The 12,206-nt window shown below is 57.9% G+C and overlaps 1 protein-coding gene across 6 annotated transcripts; it reads left to right on the plus strand.

Annotated features, from left to right (window-relative positions):
* On the plus strand, positions 616-12,206 carry HAP1 (huntingtin associated protein 1). Of its 6 annotated transcripts, none has more exons than XM_013980967.2 (12): positions 617-2,192; positions 3,189-3,268; positions 3,663-3,779; positions 3,906-4,066; positions 4,260-4,362; positions 4,441-4,507; positions 6,792-6,922; positions 7,548-7,622; positions 7,921-7,983; positions 8,190-8,281; positions 8,595-8,633; positions 9,820-12,206. In XM_013980967.2, the coding sequence occupies exons 1-12, from the start codon at positions 1,721-1,723 to the stop codon at positions 10,259-10,261; spliced, it is 1,842 nt and encodes a 613-aa protein (XP_013836421.1). In that variant the 5' UTR covers positions 617-1,720; the 3' UTR covers positions 10,262-12,206. The 6 variants fall into 6 exon arrangements, with proteins under 6 accessions (XP_020922657.1, XP_020922658.1, XP_013836421.1 ...); XM_013980964.2 differs by having other exon boundaries at positions 620-2,192; positions 7,921-8,055; XM_013980968.2 differs by lacking the exon at positions 617-2,192 and adding an exon at positions 2,579-2,816 and having other exon boundaries at positions 7,921-8,055.

The raw sequence follows: 12,206 nt of genomic DNA on the forward strand, positions 1-12,206 counted from the left end.
AAATAAAATAAAATAAAATAAAATAAAATAAAATAGATAAACCGCAAGGTCCTTCTGTATAGTACAGGAACCTATATCCAATACTTTGTATTAACCTATAAAAAAAAGAATATGAAAAATAATATATATGGGCAACTGGATCAGTTTTCTGTACACCAGAATTGAATACAATATTGTAAATCAACTATACTTCAACGAAAACTATTTTGCTGACAAATAAACCATAGAAAACATGCATGCTTTATGTAGTCTTAATGTTCACAGCAGTGTTATTTACATTAGCCAAGATATGGAAGCAAAGTGCCCATCAACAGATGAATGGATAAAGAAGATGTAAAAAATACATATATGGAGATCCCATCGTGGCTCAGTGGTTAACGAATCCGACTAGGAACCATGAGGTTGTGGGTTCGATCCCTGGCCTCGCTCAGTGGGTTAAGGATCCAGTGTTGCCGTGAGCTGTGGTGTAGGTTGCAGACATGGCTCAGATCTGGCGTTGCTGCGGAAAAAGACAAGGGTGACCTGGAATGGAGTATGAATGGGAGAGATGGGCTAGAGATGGATTTCTGGGGGTGGGGATGGCATGGGGGAATGGGAGAATCACAACAATCTAGAAGAGAGAATGAGACCTCCACAGCAGAAGGGCTGACAAGGAGGCAGACATTTAGAAATATTTAGGAGGTAAATCAAGCAGGATTTGGAGATTGACAGTATTCAAGAGGAGGAAAACTGGGACCCCAAGAATGATGCCAAGGCTTTAAAAGAATCAGTGCAGCAGCCATCTCTTTTTGGTTTTGTGGGTTCCTCTGGTCCAAAGGCACAGAAATGGCCCCTGGACCCCTCTGCTGCCCTACAGTTCATTCAGGACCTACTTACGGCGACCCTCATAGGTACCAGGACCTGTGCTGTGCTCTGAGGGACCTGCTTCCCGTGCTGAAGGGGAGTAGCTCTGATCGTGGAGGCAGACACGGTCTGACCACAGTTGCCATCGCGTAAAGGATGCTCTGGCGTGAAGGAGGGCGGGATCCGAGGAGTCTTTACGCGGAGACACCTAAGCGGGGTCTTCCGGAAGAACAGGAGTTTGCCCGCGTGGAAGGAGTCGGGCAGAGCGAATGAAAGCAGAGGTGAAGCATGAGGAAAGGCCATAAGACGAACCAAGAAATAAGAAAGAGGGCTGCCGAGCGAGCGGCTGGAGCGCTGGGGGTATGAAGTCCAGGATCCGTGTGTGACGCGCCAGTCTGGGCAGCGCGTGGAGACCGTCCTGGCGTTTGGATTTATCTCCCAGCCAACGAGGAAAGACACGATACAGCCCCAACTCACAGGTCAGATCCAGGGAAGGTAGCCGAAAAGCCTCGGGCTAGAGCGGAGGGAGGGGGTACCCCCACTTAGGGACCTCAGAGTCCCTGGACCCAAATCCCGGGGAAGCGGCCGCTTTGGGCAAAACCATTCTTAAGAGGTGGAGAGGGGAGAATAGCCTGCCTTGGGAGCCCAAGCCCGTGGAACCAGCTGAAACGTTTACTCGCTTCTTCTCTTCGCCTTTCTCTTACTTTTGCGCTCTCTTTCCGCCCCCATTGGCTCTCTCCCCCGAGCCTCCCCTCGTCTCGGGCACCACCAGTTGCTCCTAGGCCACCCCCCCACGCGTGGTACCGCCCGGCGGGCGCACAGCTAGGCACAGGTTATAAAGGCCGGGCTGCGACAGGCAGCCGACTGCGGACACAAGATGCGCCCGAAAGAGTTGGGGCAGGGATGCGCCGGGCACGGGCCGGGACCCGGGGATCCCGGAGCAGTCACCCCTGCTCCTCCGTCCGCAGCCAATCCCGCTCCACAGCCTTCCACCGAGCCTGAACCCGTCCCTGCGCAGGCACCCGAGGCTGGACAGGGAGCAGGATACGGATCCAGTTGCGTCTCAGGACCCCCGGAAGGCGCTCGCCGGGCCTCCGAGTCTGGATCCAAGGCAGGAGCCCAGCGCACGTCTGCATTCTCCGTCGACCAGGGGAATGCACAGTCCGTGCTCGACAACTCGGACGTGCCGTGGACTCGCTTTATATTCCGAGGACCTTTTGGTTCCCAAGCCAGTGGCTTGGGGACTGGAAAGGCGGCGGGCATCTGGAAGACGCCAGCTGCCTGCATCAGCCGGCGGCCTGAGGTGTCTGGCCCCGAGCGCACCGCCTTTATTCGAGAGTTAGAGGAAGGTAAACTAGGGTCCCCGGGTCCTCAGAGCGGGTGGGACAGCAGCAGGGAGGAGGGGGGCCTCTTCCGGTCCAGGCGCCCCATCCCCTCTGGTGCTCAGTCCCACCTCTCCAGCCACCCTGGAGATGTCACATTCTGCGGTGCCTCTCCGGTCGCCTCTTCCTCTTCTCCTCTCCCCTTCTCTCGTTCCCTGATTTCCTGTCTGTGGGTTGGGTCCCGGGACTCGAACGCTCCCCTCCCACCTCTTCGCGCCTGTTGCTGTGGTAGTTCTGCGCACTCTCAGTGGCCCCCTTCCCGGGCTACCGCAGTGCCAGGAGAGGGGCGGGGGGCTGCGGGAGGGCGCTGCCCGGTGCGCCCTGAGCCTGCGCTTGTCTGCCGCGCCAGCGAACGGGAGGTGGGTGGGCAGAGGGGGTATTTGCCAACCTCTTGGCTGCCGGGGTCAAGATCGCGCTTCCACCTCGACCAATCGTAGGGGTCGAGAGGTGGGCGGAGCCTCAGACAGATGCTGCCTCTCCTCTGCCCTCCCACCCTCTCTTGGGTCGCTGGAGATCTCTGGGTTGGGTCTAGAGGCTCAGGTGTCCCCCACTCCAGTGCTGGAGAAGTCTCCTCCTCACTACACGCAACAAGTGCGGATGGGTGACTGTGCCAGTTTTTGATGACCCATGAGGCTCCAGTGAGCTGGCTAGGGCTGCCTTCTGGGTTAGGGGTGATGAGTCAGTAGGCGCTGTACTTCCGCTAGCTGCCTCCATTCTCCTAGGTTCCAGGGACTGTAGAACTGTAATCTCCCTACCTCATCCAGCCTCTTCCACGAGAAAAAAAAAAAAAAAAAAAAAAGGCCCTGGAAGCAGGGAAGGGAGTATTGAGTACTGGGGGCGTGGAGAGGATATTGGGGGCAGAAAGGGGTCTTCTCCCTCATTGCTGATCTTTGCTGTTGAGGGCAGGAGACAGTACTGTGGGGTGGCGTATGCCCCCTGTTTTCTGACCCGTTTCTCTTGCAGCACTGTGTCCCGACCAGCCCCTGCCAGTCAAGAAGATCACCCAAGAAGATGTCAAAGTGATGATGAATTTGCTAGAGGAGGTGTGTGCTCCCTTCTCAACCCGGGACCAGGGCAGAGCCTTACCCAGGCTCCTGTTTTAATCCCATCTTGGCGGGTAGGGAGGAGTCTGTCTGCTTCCATACCTCCCTGAGGGCCAAGCTGGGGGTCCCACTTAGGCAAGACAGGGAGATGTGAGATGTCCAGGCTGGAAGAGCGCTTGGGACCATCTTTTCCCACGAGGGAAACTGAATCAGGTCCTACAGCGGGTTCATCGCAGGCTCTGGTCCAGTACCCTGGAGAACCAGGGGCCAGAGAGGGTTTCCCCTAGTTGCCTAGCTCCCCTCTAACCCCGGAGGACTCCTTAGCCTCTCTCGCCTGTCTGGGAGATCCCAGAAACCAGGAAGGTTTTCCCCATGGATGGGGGTCCCTCTGCAGAGAGAACGGGACCTGAACACTGCAGCTCGCATTGGCCGGTCCCTGGTGAAACAGAACAGTGTTCTGACGGAGGAGAACAGCAAGCTGGAAGCCATGCTGGGCTCGGCCAGGGAGGAGGTACCAGGGCGCCGGGGGGAGGAACCAGGAGGGGGCGTATCTCAGGCCTGCCTCCATCTCACTGTGCCAGGATCTGTGCCTGCCCCTGTCTGCACCCCGACCCCAGGCTCTTCTTCCTCTGGCCAGATTTTACATCTCAGGCACCAGGTGAGCCTGCGGGATGACCTTCTCCAGCTTTACTCGGATTCTGATGAGGAGGAGGAGGAGGAGGAGGAAGGTGAAGAGGAGGAGGAAGAAGAAGAGGAAGAAGAGGAGGAGGAAGATGGGGAGGAAGAAGAAGAGCAGAGGTGAGATCATTCCTACAAAGCTTCGGAGCTGTGCGTGACCTGCTGGTGCATCTGGGTACCCCTTCTCTGAGCCCCGGTTTTCTTGTTCACCATGGAGACACCTTGTACCCGACCACCGCAGGCAGCCCTGGGTGGGCTGCGAACTGGGTGCCCCATGCCCTTGCACCCTGACTCCCATGGCTCCCTCCTCTAGGACCCCTCTGGCAGAGTCAGAGTTGCACTGCTGCCCGCAGCTGGAAGCCCTGCAGGAGCAGCTGAGGCTGCTGGAGGAGGAGAACGAGCAGCTGCGAGAGGAGGTGAGGATGGGGAAAGAGGGCGCGCTGGTGAGCACGGGGTGTTGACTCCCCTGCCACTTCCTCTCTCGCTCCCTCCAGGCCTCCCAGCTCGACGACCTTGAGGAGGAGGAGCAGATGCTCATTCTGGACTGCGTGGAGCAGTTTTGTAGGTGAACTTGTAACTTGGCATAGGGGGCTGTCCTGGGGAATGGAGGGAAGAGCCCAGGATGAGTCTGGAGACTTGGAATTCAAGGCACAGCTCTGGCACTCCCTAGCTGTGTGACCTTGGCCAATTTCCTTGACCTTTCTGAACCTTCATCTTTAGAAAGGGGATGAATGATCTTGGCCCTGCTGACCTCTCCAGGGGGGCAGCTGAGGAAGTGCTTTGTACAGATGCATGGGGGCTCCACTAAGCCCATCTCCTTTTGTTCTTTGGGGAGAGGGAGGGGCTGCTAGAGACCAGGCACCCTGGGCACTGGGCCTGGGACAGTTCAGAGTCACACAGTAGACAGAGGCTGTGCCTGGAATTTAAGAAGATGAGTGAGGCACAGCATTTGTCTCCGAGGAGCTGGGGTCTAGCTGGGGAGATGCAGACTCAAGATGGCAACACTTGAACCCATGCTGTTCCCCTCACCCCAAATCTGCCTTCCCTGCCCCTGGTTGCTTGAATGCCCCTCTCCCCCCAATCCTGGTCCCAGGCCCCTGGAGTCGGAGCGAGTCCCCACGTTCTGTTGCTTCTACCTCCTAGGATAGGCTCACGTCTCTGTCCTCTTGCCCACCCCAGCTGCCTCTAGCCCAGGCCTCCTCTTAACTGCTCTCTCTGCCTCCACTCCTGCCATTCCAGGCCCTCTGCACACAGCCCAAAGGGATTTTGTAAAACCAGATCTGGGAGTTCCCACTGTGGGGTTAAGAACCTGACATAGTGTCCATGAGGATGCAGGTTCCATCCCTTGCCTCGATCAGTGGGTTAAGGATCTGGTGTTACCACAAGCTGCAGTGTAGGTCATGGATGGAGTTCGGATTCAGTGTTGCTGTGGCTGTGGCATAGGCCTGCAGGTGCAGCTTGTGATTCAACCCTTAGCCTGGAGGAGTTCCCGTCGTGGCGCAGTGGTTAACGAATCCGACTAGGAACCATGAGGTTGCGGGTTCGGTCCCTGCCCTTGCTCAGTGGGTTAACGATCCGGCGTTGCCGTGAGCTGTGGTGTAGTTTGCAGACGAGGCTCGGATACCGCGTTGCTGTGGCTCTGGCGTAGGCCAGTGGCTACAGCTCGGATTCGACCCCTAGCCTGGGAACCTCCATATGCCGCAGGAGCGGCCCAAAGAAATAGCAAAAAAAAAAAAAAAAAAAAAAAAAAAAGTCAACCCTTAGCCTGGAAACTTCCATATGCCTCAGGTGGGGTCTTAAAAAAACAACAGGGAATTCCCATCGTGGTGCAGCAGAAAGAAATCCAACTAGTATGCGTGAGAATGTGGGTTTCATCTCTGGCCTTGCTCAGTGGGTTGGGGATCCGGCCTTGCTGTGAGCTGTGGTGTAGCTTGCAGACTCGGCTTGGATCTGGTGTTGCTGCGGCTATGGTGTAGGTCGGTGGCTGTAGCTCCAATTTAATCCCTAGCTTGGGAACTTCCATAAGCTGCGAGTGCGGCCCTAAAAAAAAAAATCTGTTTATGTCACTCCCCTGCCTAAACACCTCAAAAACTTCCCACTGTCCACATAATAAGCCCCAGCCTCCCTAACCTGTCTACTGCCCCGCCACCCTCTCCTGATGTCCCATAATTGCCTCTGGGTCTCTCCACACCCTGCCTTCCCTTCTGCCTGGTGAGCCCCATTTGCCCTGTGGCAGTCTTAGCTTCTCAGATTGTGCCAGGCTAGCCTGGCTGCTGCATCAATGCCCCCGCTGCACCCGTTAGCCATGCTGCATCCCAGCCCGTGATATGCACGACTGTGATTCTTTTTCCCTGAGTCTCCTCATGAGTCTGGAGCTCAGTGAGGGCTGGGGCTGGTCTTGCTGACTCGCTTACCCTATGTCAGTCAGAAATGTGTACTGAAACTGAAGACCCAGAGTTCCCGTCATGGCTCAGTGGTTAATGAACCCGACTAGTATCCATGAGGATGCGAGTTTGATCCCTGGCCTTGCTCGGTGGGTGAAGGATCTGTAGGTTGCCGACATGGCTTGGATCGGGTATGGCTGTGGTGTAGGCCGGCAGCTGTAGCTCTGATTTGACCCCAGCCTGGGAGCATCCGTATGCTGAGCGTGTGGCCCTAAAAAGACAAAAGACAAAAAAAAAAAAAAAAAAAAAAAAGAAAAGAAAAAGAAGGAAGACTCGAGTGAGGGATGCTAAGCTCTGCGGAACCTTGGGTACTCGGCAGGAGCTGAGGGGCACTGGCGATGGAGGTGTCTGGGAGGCTGAGGGCCTGGGGGGCCAGGGCTGACCTCCGCCCTCCCCCCCAGCGGAGGCCAGCCAGCAGATGGCCGAGCTGTCGGAGGTGCTGGCGCTCCGGATGGAGAACTTTGAGCAGCAGCAGAGGGAGGTCGCCCAGCTGCGGGCCCAGGTGGTGAAGCTGCAGCAGTGCTGCCGGTCGGTGCGTTGGGGCTTGTGTGGGGCTCCCTCCTCTTGCCAGGGCCATGCCCCCTTCCCCCTGCCCCCACCCCATGGCGCTCTCAGCTCAGAGGCCCAAGGCCCCTCTCTGGGTCAGTGTCAGAGTTGGAGGAGACCTCAGAGAGCTCCTTGTCCTGTCCCCTCGTCCCAAGTCAGGGACCGAGCCCAAAGAGGGACACGGGATGGTCCAGGAACCAGGTCACATGACTCCCTCACCTTCTTTGGCTTTATTCCGCGGGACTTCTTTTTTTAAAGAGCGGCCAGAGAGGAGTTCCCGTCATGGCTCAGTGGTAACGAACCCGACTAGTATCCATGAGGAGATGGGTTCAATCCCTGGCCTCGCTCAGTGGATTCAGGATCCAGTGTTGCTGTGAGCTGTGGTGTAGGTTGCAGATGTGGCTCGGATCCTGCATTGCTGTGGCCATGGCATAGGCCAGCAGCGGTAGCTCTGGTTCGACCCCTAGCCTGGGAACCTCCATATGCCGCAGGTGCAGCCCTAAACCAAAAAAAGAGCTGCCAAAGACTCACTGGGAGACGTGCCAGAAGTGGGGGGCGGGGCCCGGGAGTGGGAGGCCTGGGTGGGGGTTCACTGGTCTTGGTCCTTCCAGTATGGGGTGGAGACTGAGAAGTTGCAGCAGCAGCTGGCTTCCGAGAAAGAAATCCAGATGCAGCTCCAGGACGAGGTGAGCCTTCCCCTGAGTTCCCAGCTCAGAGTCCGGCGGGGGCGGGGAACCTGGGACCCTTGGGCTGCCGCCTGACTCCTGAGAGGACAAGCTCTTTGCAGCAGCGACGGGGTCTGTCCTTTCTGTACCCTCAGTCTCTGGCACAGGGCCTGGAAGGTGGCAGTTCATCAGAGTCTGAGTGGAGTGGGGTCCCCCTGTGTGTCATTAGGTGGGTCTGGAGCCTGGGCCTCTTGCCTCTTGGCCCAGGCTCCCCAGTCCCCGGGGAGAGAGTGGGCAGAGCTTGTGGGCCGGTTCCCAGCTGCAGGACCTTCGGGAGAAGTACTCAGAGTGTGGGGGCATGCTGATTGAGGCCCAGGACGAGGTGAGGACACTCCGCCAGCAAGCCCCCGTGTCCACTGGCTCTGTCACCCACTACACGTACACTGTACCTCTGGTGAGGCCCCCCCCGGCTGCCCGCCCCTTACCTCTGTGTGACTTGTGTCTATCTGCTGTCCCTTCCTGTGCTTGGAGGTACAGGTGGGGGGGTCCTGGGGGGCACCTCTGGTAATGTCCCCCTTGCTACCCTAGGAGGCGCTTCCTGACTTTCAGGAGACCCTGGCTGAGGAGCTCAGAATGTCTATAAGGAGGATTATCTCAGACCGGGTGTTTTTTATGGAAAGGTGCGCTATGGGCCCAGAGACCCTAGCCTGCCCTGCCCTCATTCCTGCCTGCCTGGTGGGCAGCAGCCTTTGTGTTAGTGGGAGGGGCTTGCCCGAGCTCTGACCTCTGACCTGCACTCCCCCCCACCCCCGCAGTACCCCTTCTCCTGCCTCATTGGTCCCCGGCCCCTTTCTGTTCAACACCTTTCATCTGGGTACACGTTCTGGGTCCATCATTTCTCTGGGGTTTTTCCGCGTGACGGGGCCCCAGGGATTTAGCTCTTTGAGCTTCCCGTTGCCTTGTGACAAGTGTAGGGCCTTTTTTCTATTGAAGGAATTATGAAGTGACTCCAGAGGAGACATCAGACCTGGGGTAAGCTGGCCAGGGCCTCCCTCTTCACCTGCCCTCACCTTTCAGCTTCTAGACAACCACCTGCCTCCTTTGCCATCGGATCTTGCCGCATAGGGGGCTGTCTGATTTGAAGTGTCACCAAGTGGGGCCAAAGCCATCCCTTCACCTGACCAGGGGCCGAGAGGCGAATGAACCCTGGCCTAGGAGCTGAGGATGGCGGGGACTCAACCCCAGCTTGATCCCTTTACTGGCTGTGTGTCTTTGGGCAAGTCACTTGACCTGTCTGAGCCTTACTAAAATGGATTTGCGTGGGAGTTCCATTGCGGCTCAGCAGGTTAAGAACCCAGCATAGTGTCCATGAGGATGCGGGCCCGATCCCTGGCCTTGCTCAGCAGGTTAAGGATCCGGCATCACTGCAAACTGCAGCATAGGTGAAGATGCAGCAGGGATCCAGTATTGCCTTGGCTGTGGCATACGCCTCAGCTGCAGTTTTTTTTTTTTTTTTTTTTTTTTGTCTTTTTGCCATTTCTTGGGCCACTCCAGTGGCATATGGAGGTTCCCAGGCTAGGGGTCGAATCGGAGCTGTAGCCGCCGGCCTACGCCAGAGCCACAGCAACACAAGATCCGAGCCGCGTCTGCAACCTACACCACAGCTCACGGCAACGCCGGATCGTTAACCCACTGAGCAAGGGCAGGGATCGAACCCACAACCTCATGGTTCCTAGTTGGACTCGTTAACCACTGCGCCACGATGGGAACTCTGTCAGCTGCAGTTCTGATTTGACCCCTATCCAGGAACTTTCGTGTGCTGCTGGTGCAGCCGTAAAAAGAAAAAAAAAAAGGATTTGTTTGTCTGACAACTAGGTTGTGAGGGTTAAGTAGTAAAGGAGCCGGGCAGGGGGCTGGTCTTCCTGCTGGTCTGTTCTGTGCAGCTGGGTGGCTTTACTAGGGGAAGGCAGGGCTGGTGACCATTGTTTTTGCCAGAGGCATGGGCTCGAGGTTTGAAGCCTTGAGGCTGGTACCCAGCTGCCCCTCCCCGGGCAGGAACAGAACTGGGGAGTAACCATCAGCGTCTGTGTACAGACTGGGGCAGAGGGCAGGACTGCGCCTGAGCGCCAATGGCTGGCGATGTGCCAAGGAGTGAAGGGTGGGGGGGCTCTGGCTTTGGGGGGTGGGTATGGAAAGACTTTGCTGCCTTCCTGCCCAGGTATGAGCTGCGCTACAGTGAGGAGCGAGAGCAGAAGCAGGGCCTCGAGGCCGAGGAGGGGCTGATGCCGGCCGAGGAGTTCGTGCCTGCGGAGGAGTTGGTGCCCGAGGAGGAGGAGCTGGGGGTCACCGAAGAGGCGGTGCCGGCTGAGGAGGGGGTGTCGGAAGAGGCCGAGCTGGTGTCCGAGGAGGCCGAGGCCTGGGAGGAGGTGGAACTGGAGTTGGATGAGGCAACGCGGACGAGCAAGGTGACCTCAGCCCTGGGGGCCGGCGGCTTGGGGCCCTCACACCTGGACATGAAGTATGTCCTCCAGCAGCTGGCCAACTGGCAGGATGCCCATTACAGGCAGCAGCTGAGGCAGAAGATGCTCCAGAAAGGTGAGTGCTCCCATGGGGGCCTCCCTCCAGCCAGTTGGACAAACTGCAGATCGTCAAGCAGATGAAAGGTGAGGGTAGGTGAGCCCCTCAAGTGCTCACTTACCCCACGCTGGCCCTCCCCAGCGTGCTGATTTGCATGGACTTTGCATATCATTTACATAGGCACCTTGGGTCCCCCTTGGTAGGAACTGTGGCCCCGATGCTTACTTATGTGGAATTTGCATAGGATTCTAGATCTCCTCCCTCTTCTCTCCTGGGGCTGGGCTGGGGGTCAGGGGCTGGGACTGCAGCCCCCCACAGCGCCTCAGCTTCCTGTCTCTGCCCCCCCCCTTCCCCCGTCCCCATCCCACCTCCCTCATCCCCAAGGCTCCCCAACCCTGCAGCAGTGGCAGCAGCAGGCCAACACAAACATGGGGGCGGGATCGCAGAGCAGCAGCCTGGGGTGCCAACCTAGGACTTTTGGAGGCTGGAGGAGGAAAGGGCCAACCACCCTCCCAGGGCCTGGGAGGAAGAGGGGCCTTCTCGGGCCACCCAGGCCATTGGGACGAAGGCCTCCACCAGCAAGGGCCACCGTCGGACCAGCCCCCTGGGTGAGTCTGAAGGTGGGCTAGGGTCTCCTACAGGGTGATGGGGGTGGGATTAGGGTCTCCTCTCCCCAGCTGGAAACCCCAGAGGTTGGGGAGCAGCACCTGCTGAGCGCAGGCCGTGTGCTGGGCCGTGCGAGCCTTCTCTTCAGGGAGCTCCCAGAGATACCAAAGATGAGTTAGCGACGGAATTGTCTCCTCTAACCCTTGCATCCCTGTAGGTAGGTATTATCCCCATTTGGTGAGGAAACTGAGGTTCAGAGAGGAACGTTCAAGGTCACTGAGCCTGTTTTCTTGATGTCTTCCCCGACTCATCTCTCCCCTCTCACCCTGTCCTGGGTCAGCCATGAAGTTTATAACCTGTTGGCAGCCTCACCATTACATCTGGCCTGCCCTGCCTCTGATGGCCCTTTGGTCCCTGCTGGGTGGCCTCCTCAGGGTCGCCATGTAAGGTTGTACAGGTTGAAAACGGTACAGGGACCTCTGCGGCCAGGCAGTGGACCACCTACGTGACTGCCAGTGGTGGCTGTCTCTGTCCCATACAGCTGACCAGGCCCAGCCCCTGCCTGCTGCCCAGGCCAGGCCTCTGGTCCTCAGACTCCCGGTTCACATCCGCCCCTTCTCTTCCAGGCTTTGCTGTTTCCCAGCAGCCTGCAGAGGCCCCACAGACAGCCTGAGGGCCCTCCTTCCGCAGCCAGGCCAAGCCCCCCCCAGACCCTCTTTCCCAGGCTCCGAAACAGGACCCCTGGTCTGTTACCAGCCTACCTTCTGTCCTGATGAACCGGGGCCAGAACTTGGGGCCTCGACCTCTTCTGGGACAGGCTGAAGGAACCCCAACCCTCGTCCTGTGGCTGGTGCAGGAGCTGTGGCTGCTGGGCCTGGATCACATGGTGGCCCAGAGGGTGTAAGAAGCCCCGGGGGAGGCCCACCAGCTACCAGATCCAGCTCTGAGCTGGAGGTGGGGCTGGCCCTGGGCGTAGGAAGCTGTTCTGAGCTCACAAGGTGCCCCCTAATTAAAGTCCTTGCTGACTCTTAGGGACCTGGTCGTCTTCTCTCAGTCTTGGCCCTTTCTCTTCAGTGCTTCACTATCAGCGTTTGTAACTGGAAGGGTCTCTGTGTGGGTGAGGAGTCCCTCTGCCCAAGGGTGGGCCCACCCCCACCCCCACCCCCACCCCCTTGCCTGTGGCCTATGTGTCCGGGCTCCCTTCCAAGGCCCTGTCACTCCGCCACATCCTTCCTCAGTGCCCCTGGTTTCCTTGTTCTAGATGTTTTTCCTTTTCTCACCGTTTACTCATAAGCAGCTGGGCCCTGGGGCTCAGGCCCCTGTCCTTCCTGCCCGGCTCCCCGCAGTGCTTCTTATGCTCCTGTTGCTTGTCAGCCTGTGTCTGTGCTGCTGCAGGAAATAAAGGACCTGTGTGCTACCTGG

The sequence above is a fragment of the Sus scrofa genome, chromosome 12, assembly GCF_000003025.6.
Source record: "Sus scrofa isolate TJ Tabasco breed Duroc chromosome 12, Sscrofa11.1, whole genome shotgun sequence".
Classification (NCBI taxonomy): Eukaryota; Metazoa; Chordata; class Mammalia; order Artiodactyla; family Suidae; genus Sus; species Sus scrofa.

Coding starts and splice junctions, on each gene's coding strand:
- HAP1 (XM_013980964.2), top strand. CDS start 1,721: ATGCGCCCGAAAGAGTTGGGGCAGGGATGCGCCGGGCACGGGCCGGGA. Junction 3,780..3,905: donor TGGGCTCGGCCAGGGAGGAG/GTACCAGGGCGC, acceptor TCCTCTGGCCAG/ATTTTACATCTCAGGCACCA. Junction 8,282..8,594: donor CGGGTGTTTTTTATGGAAAG/GTGCGCTATGGG, acceptor TTTCTATTGAAG/GAATTATGAAGTGACTCCAG.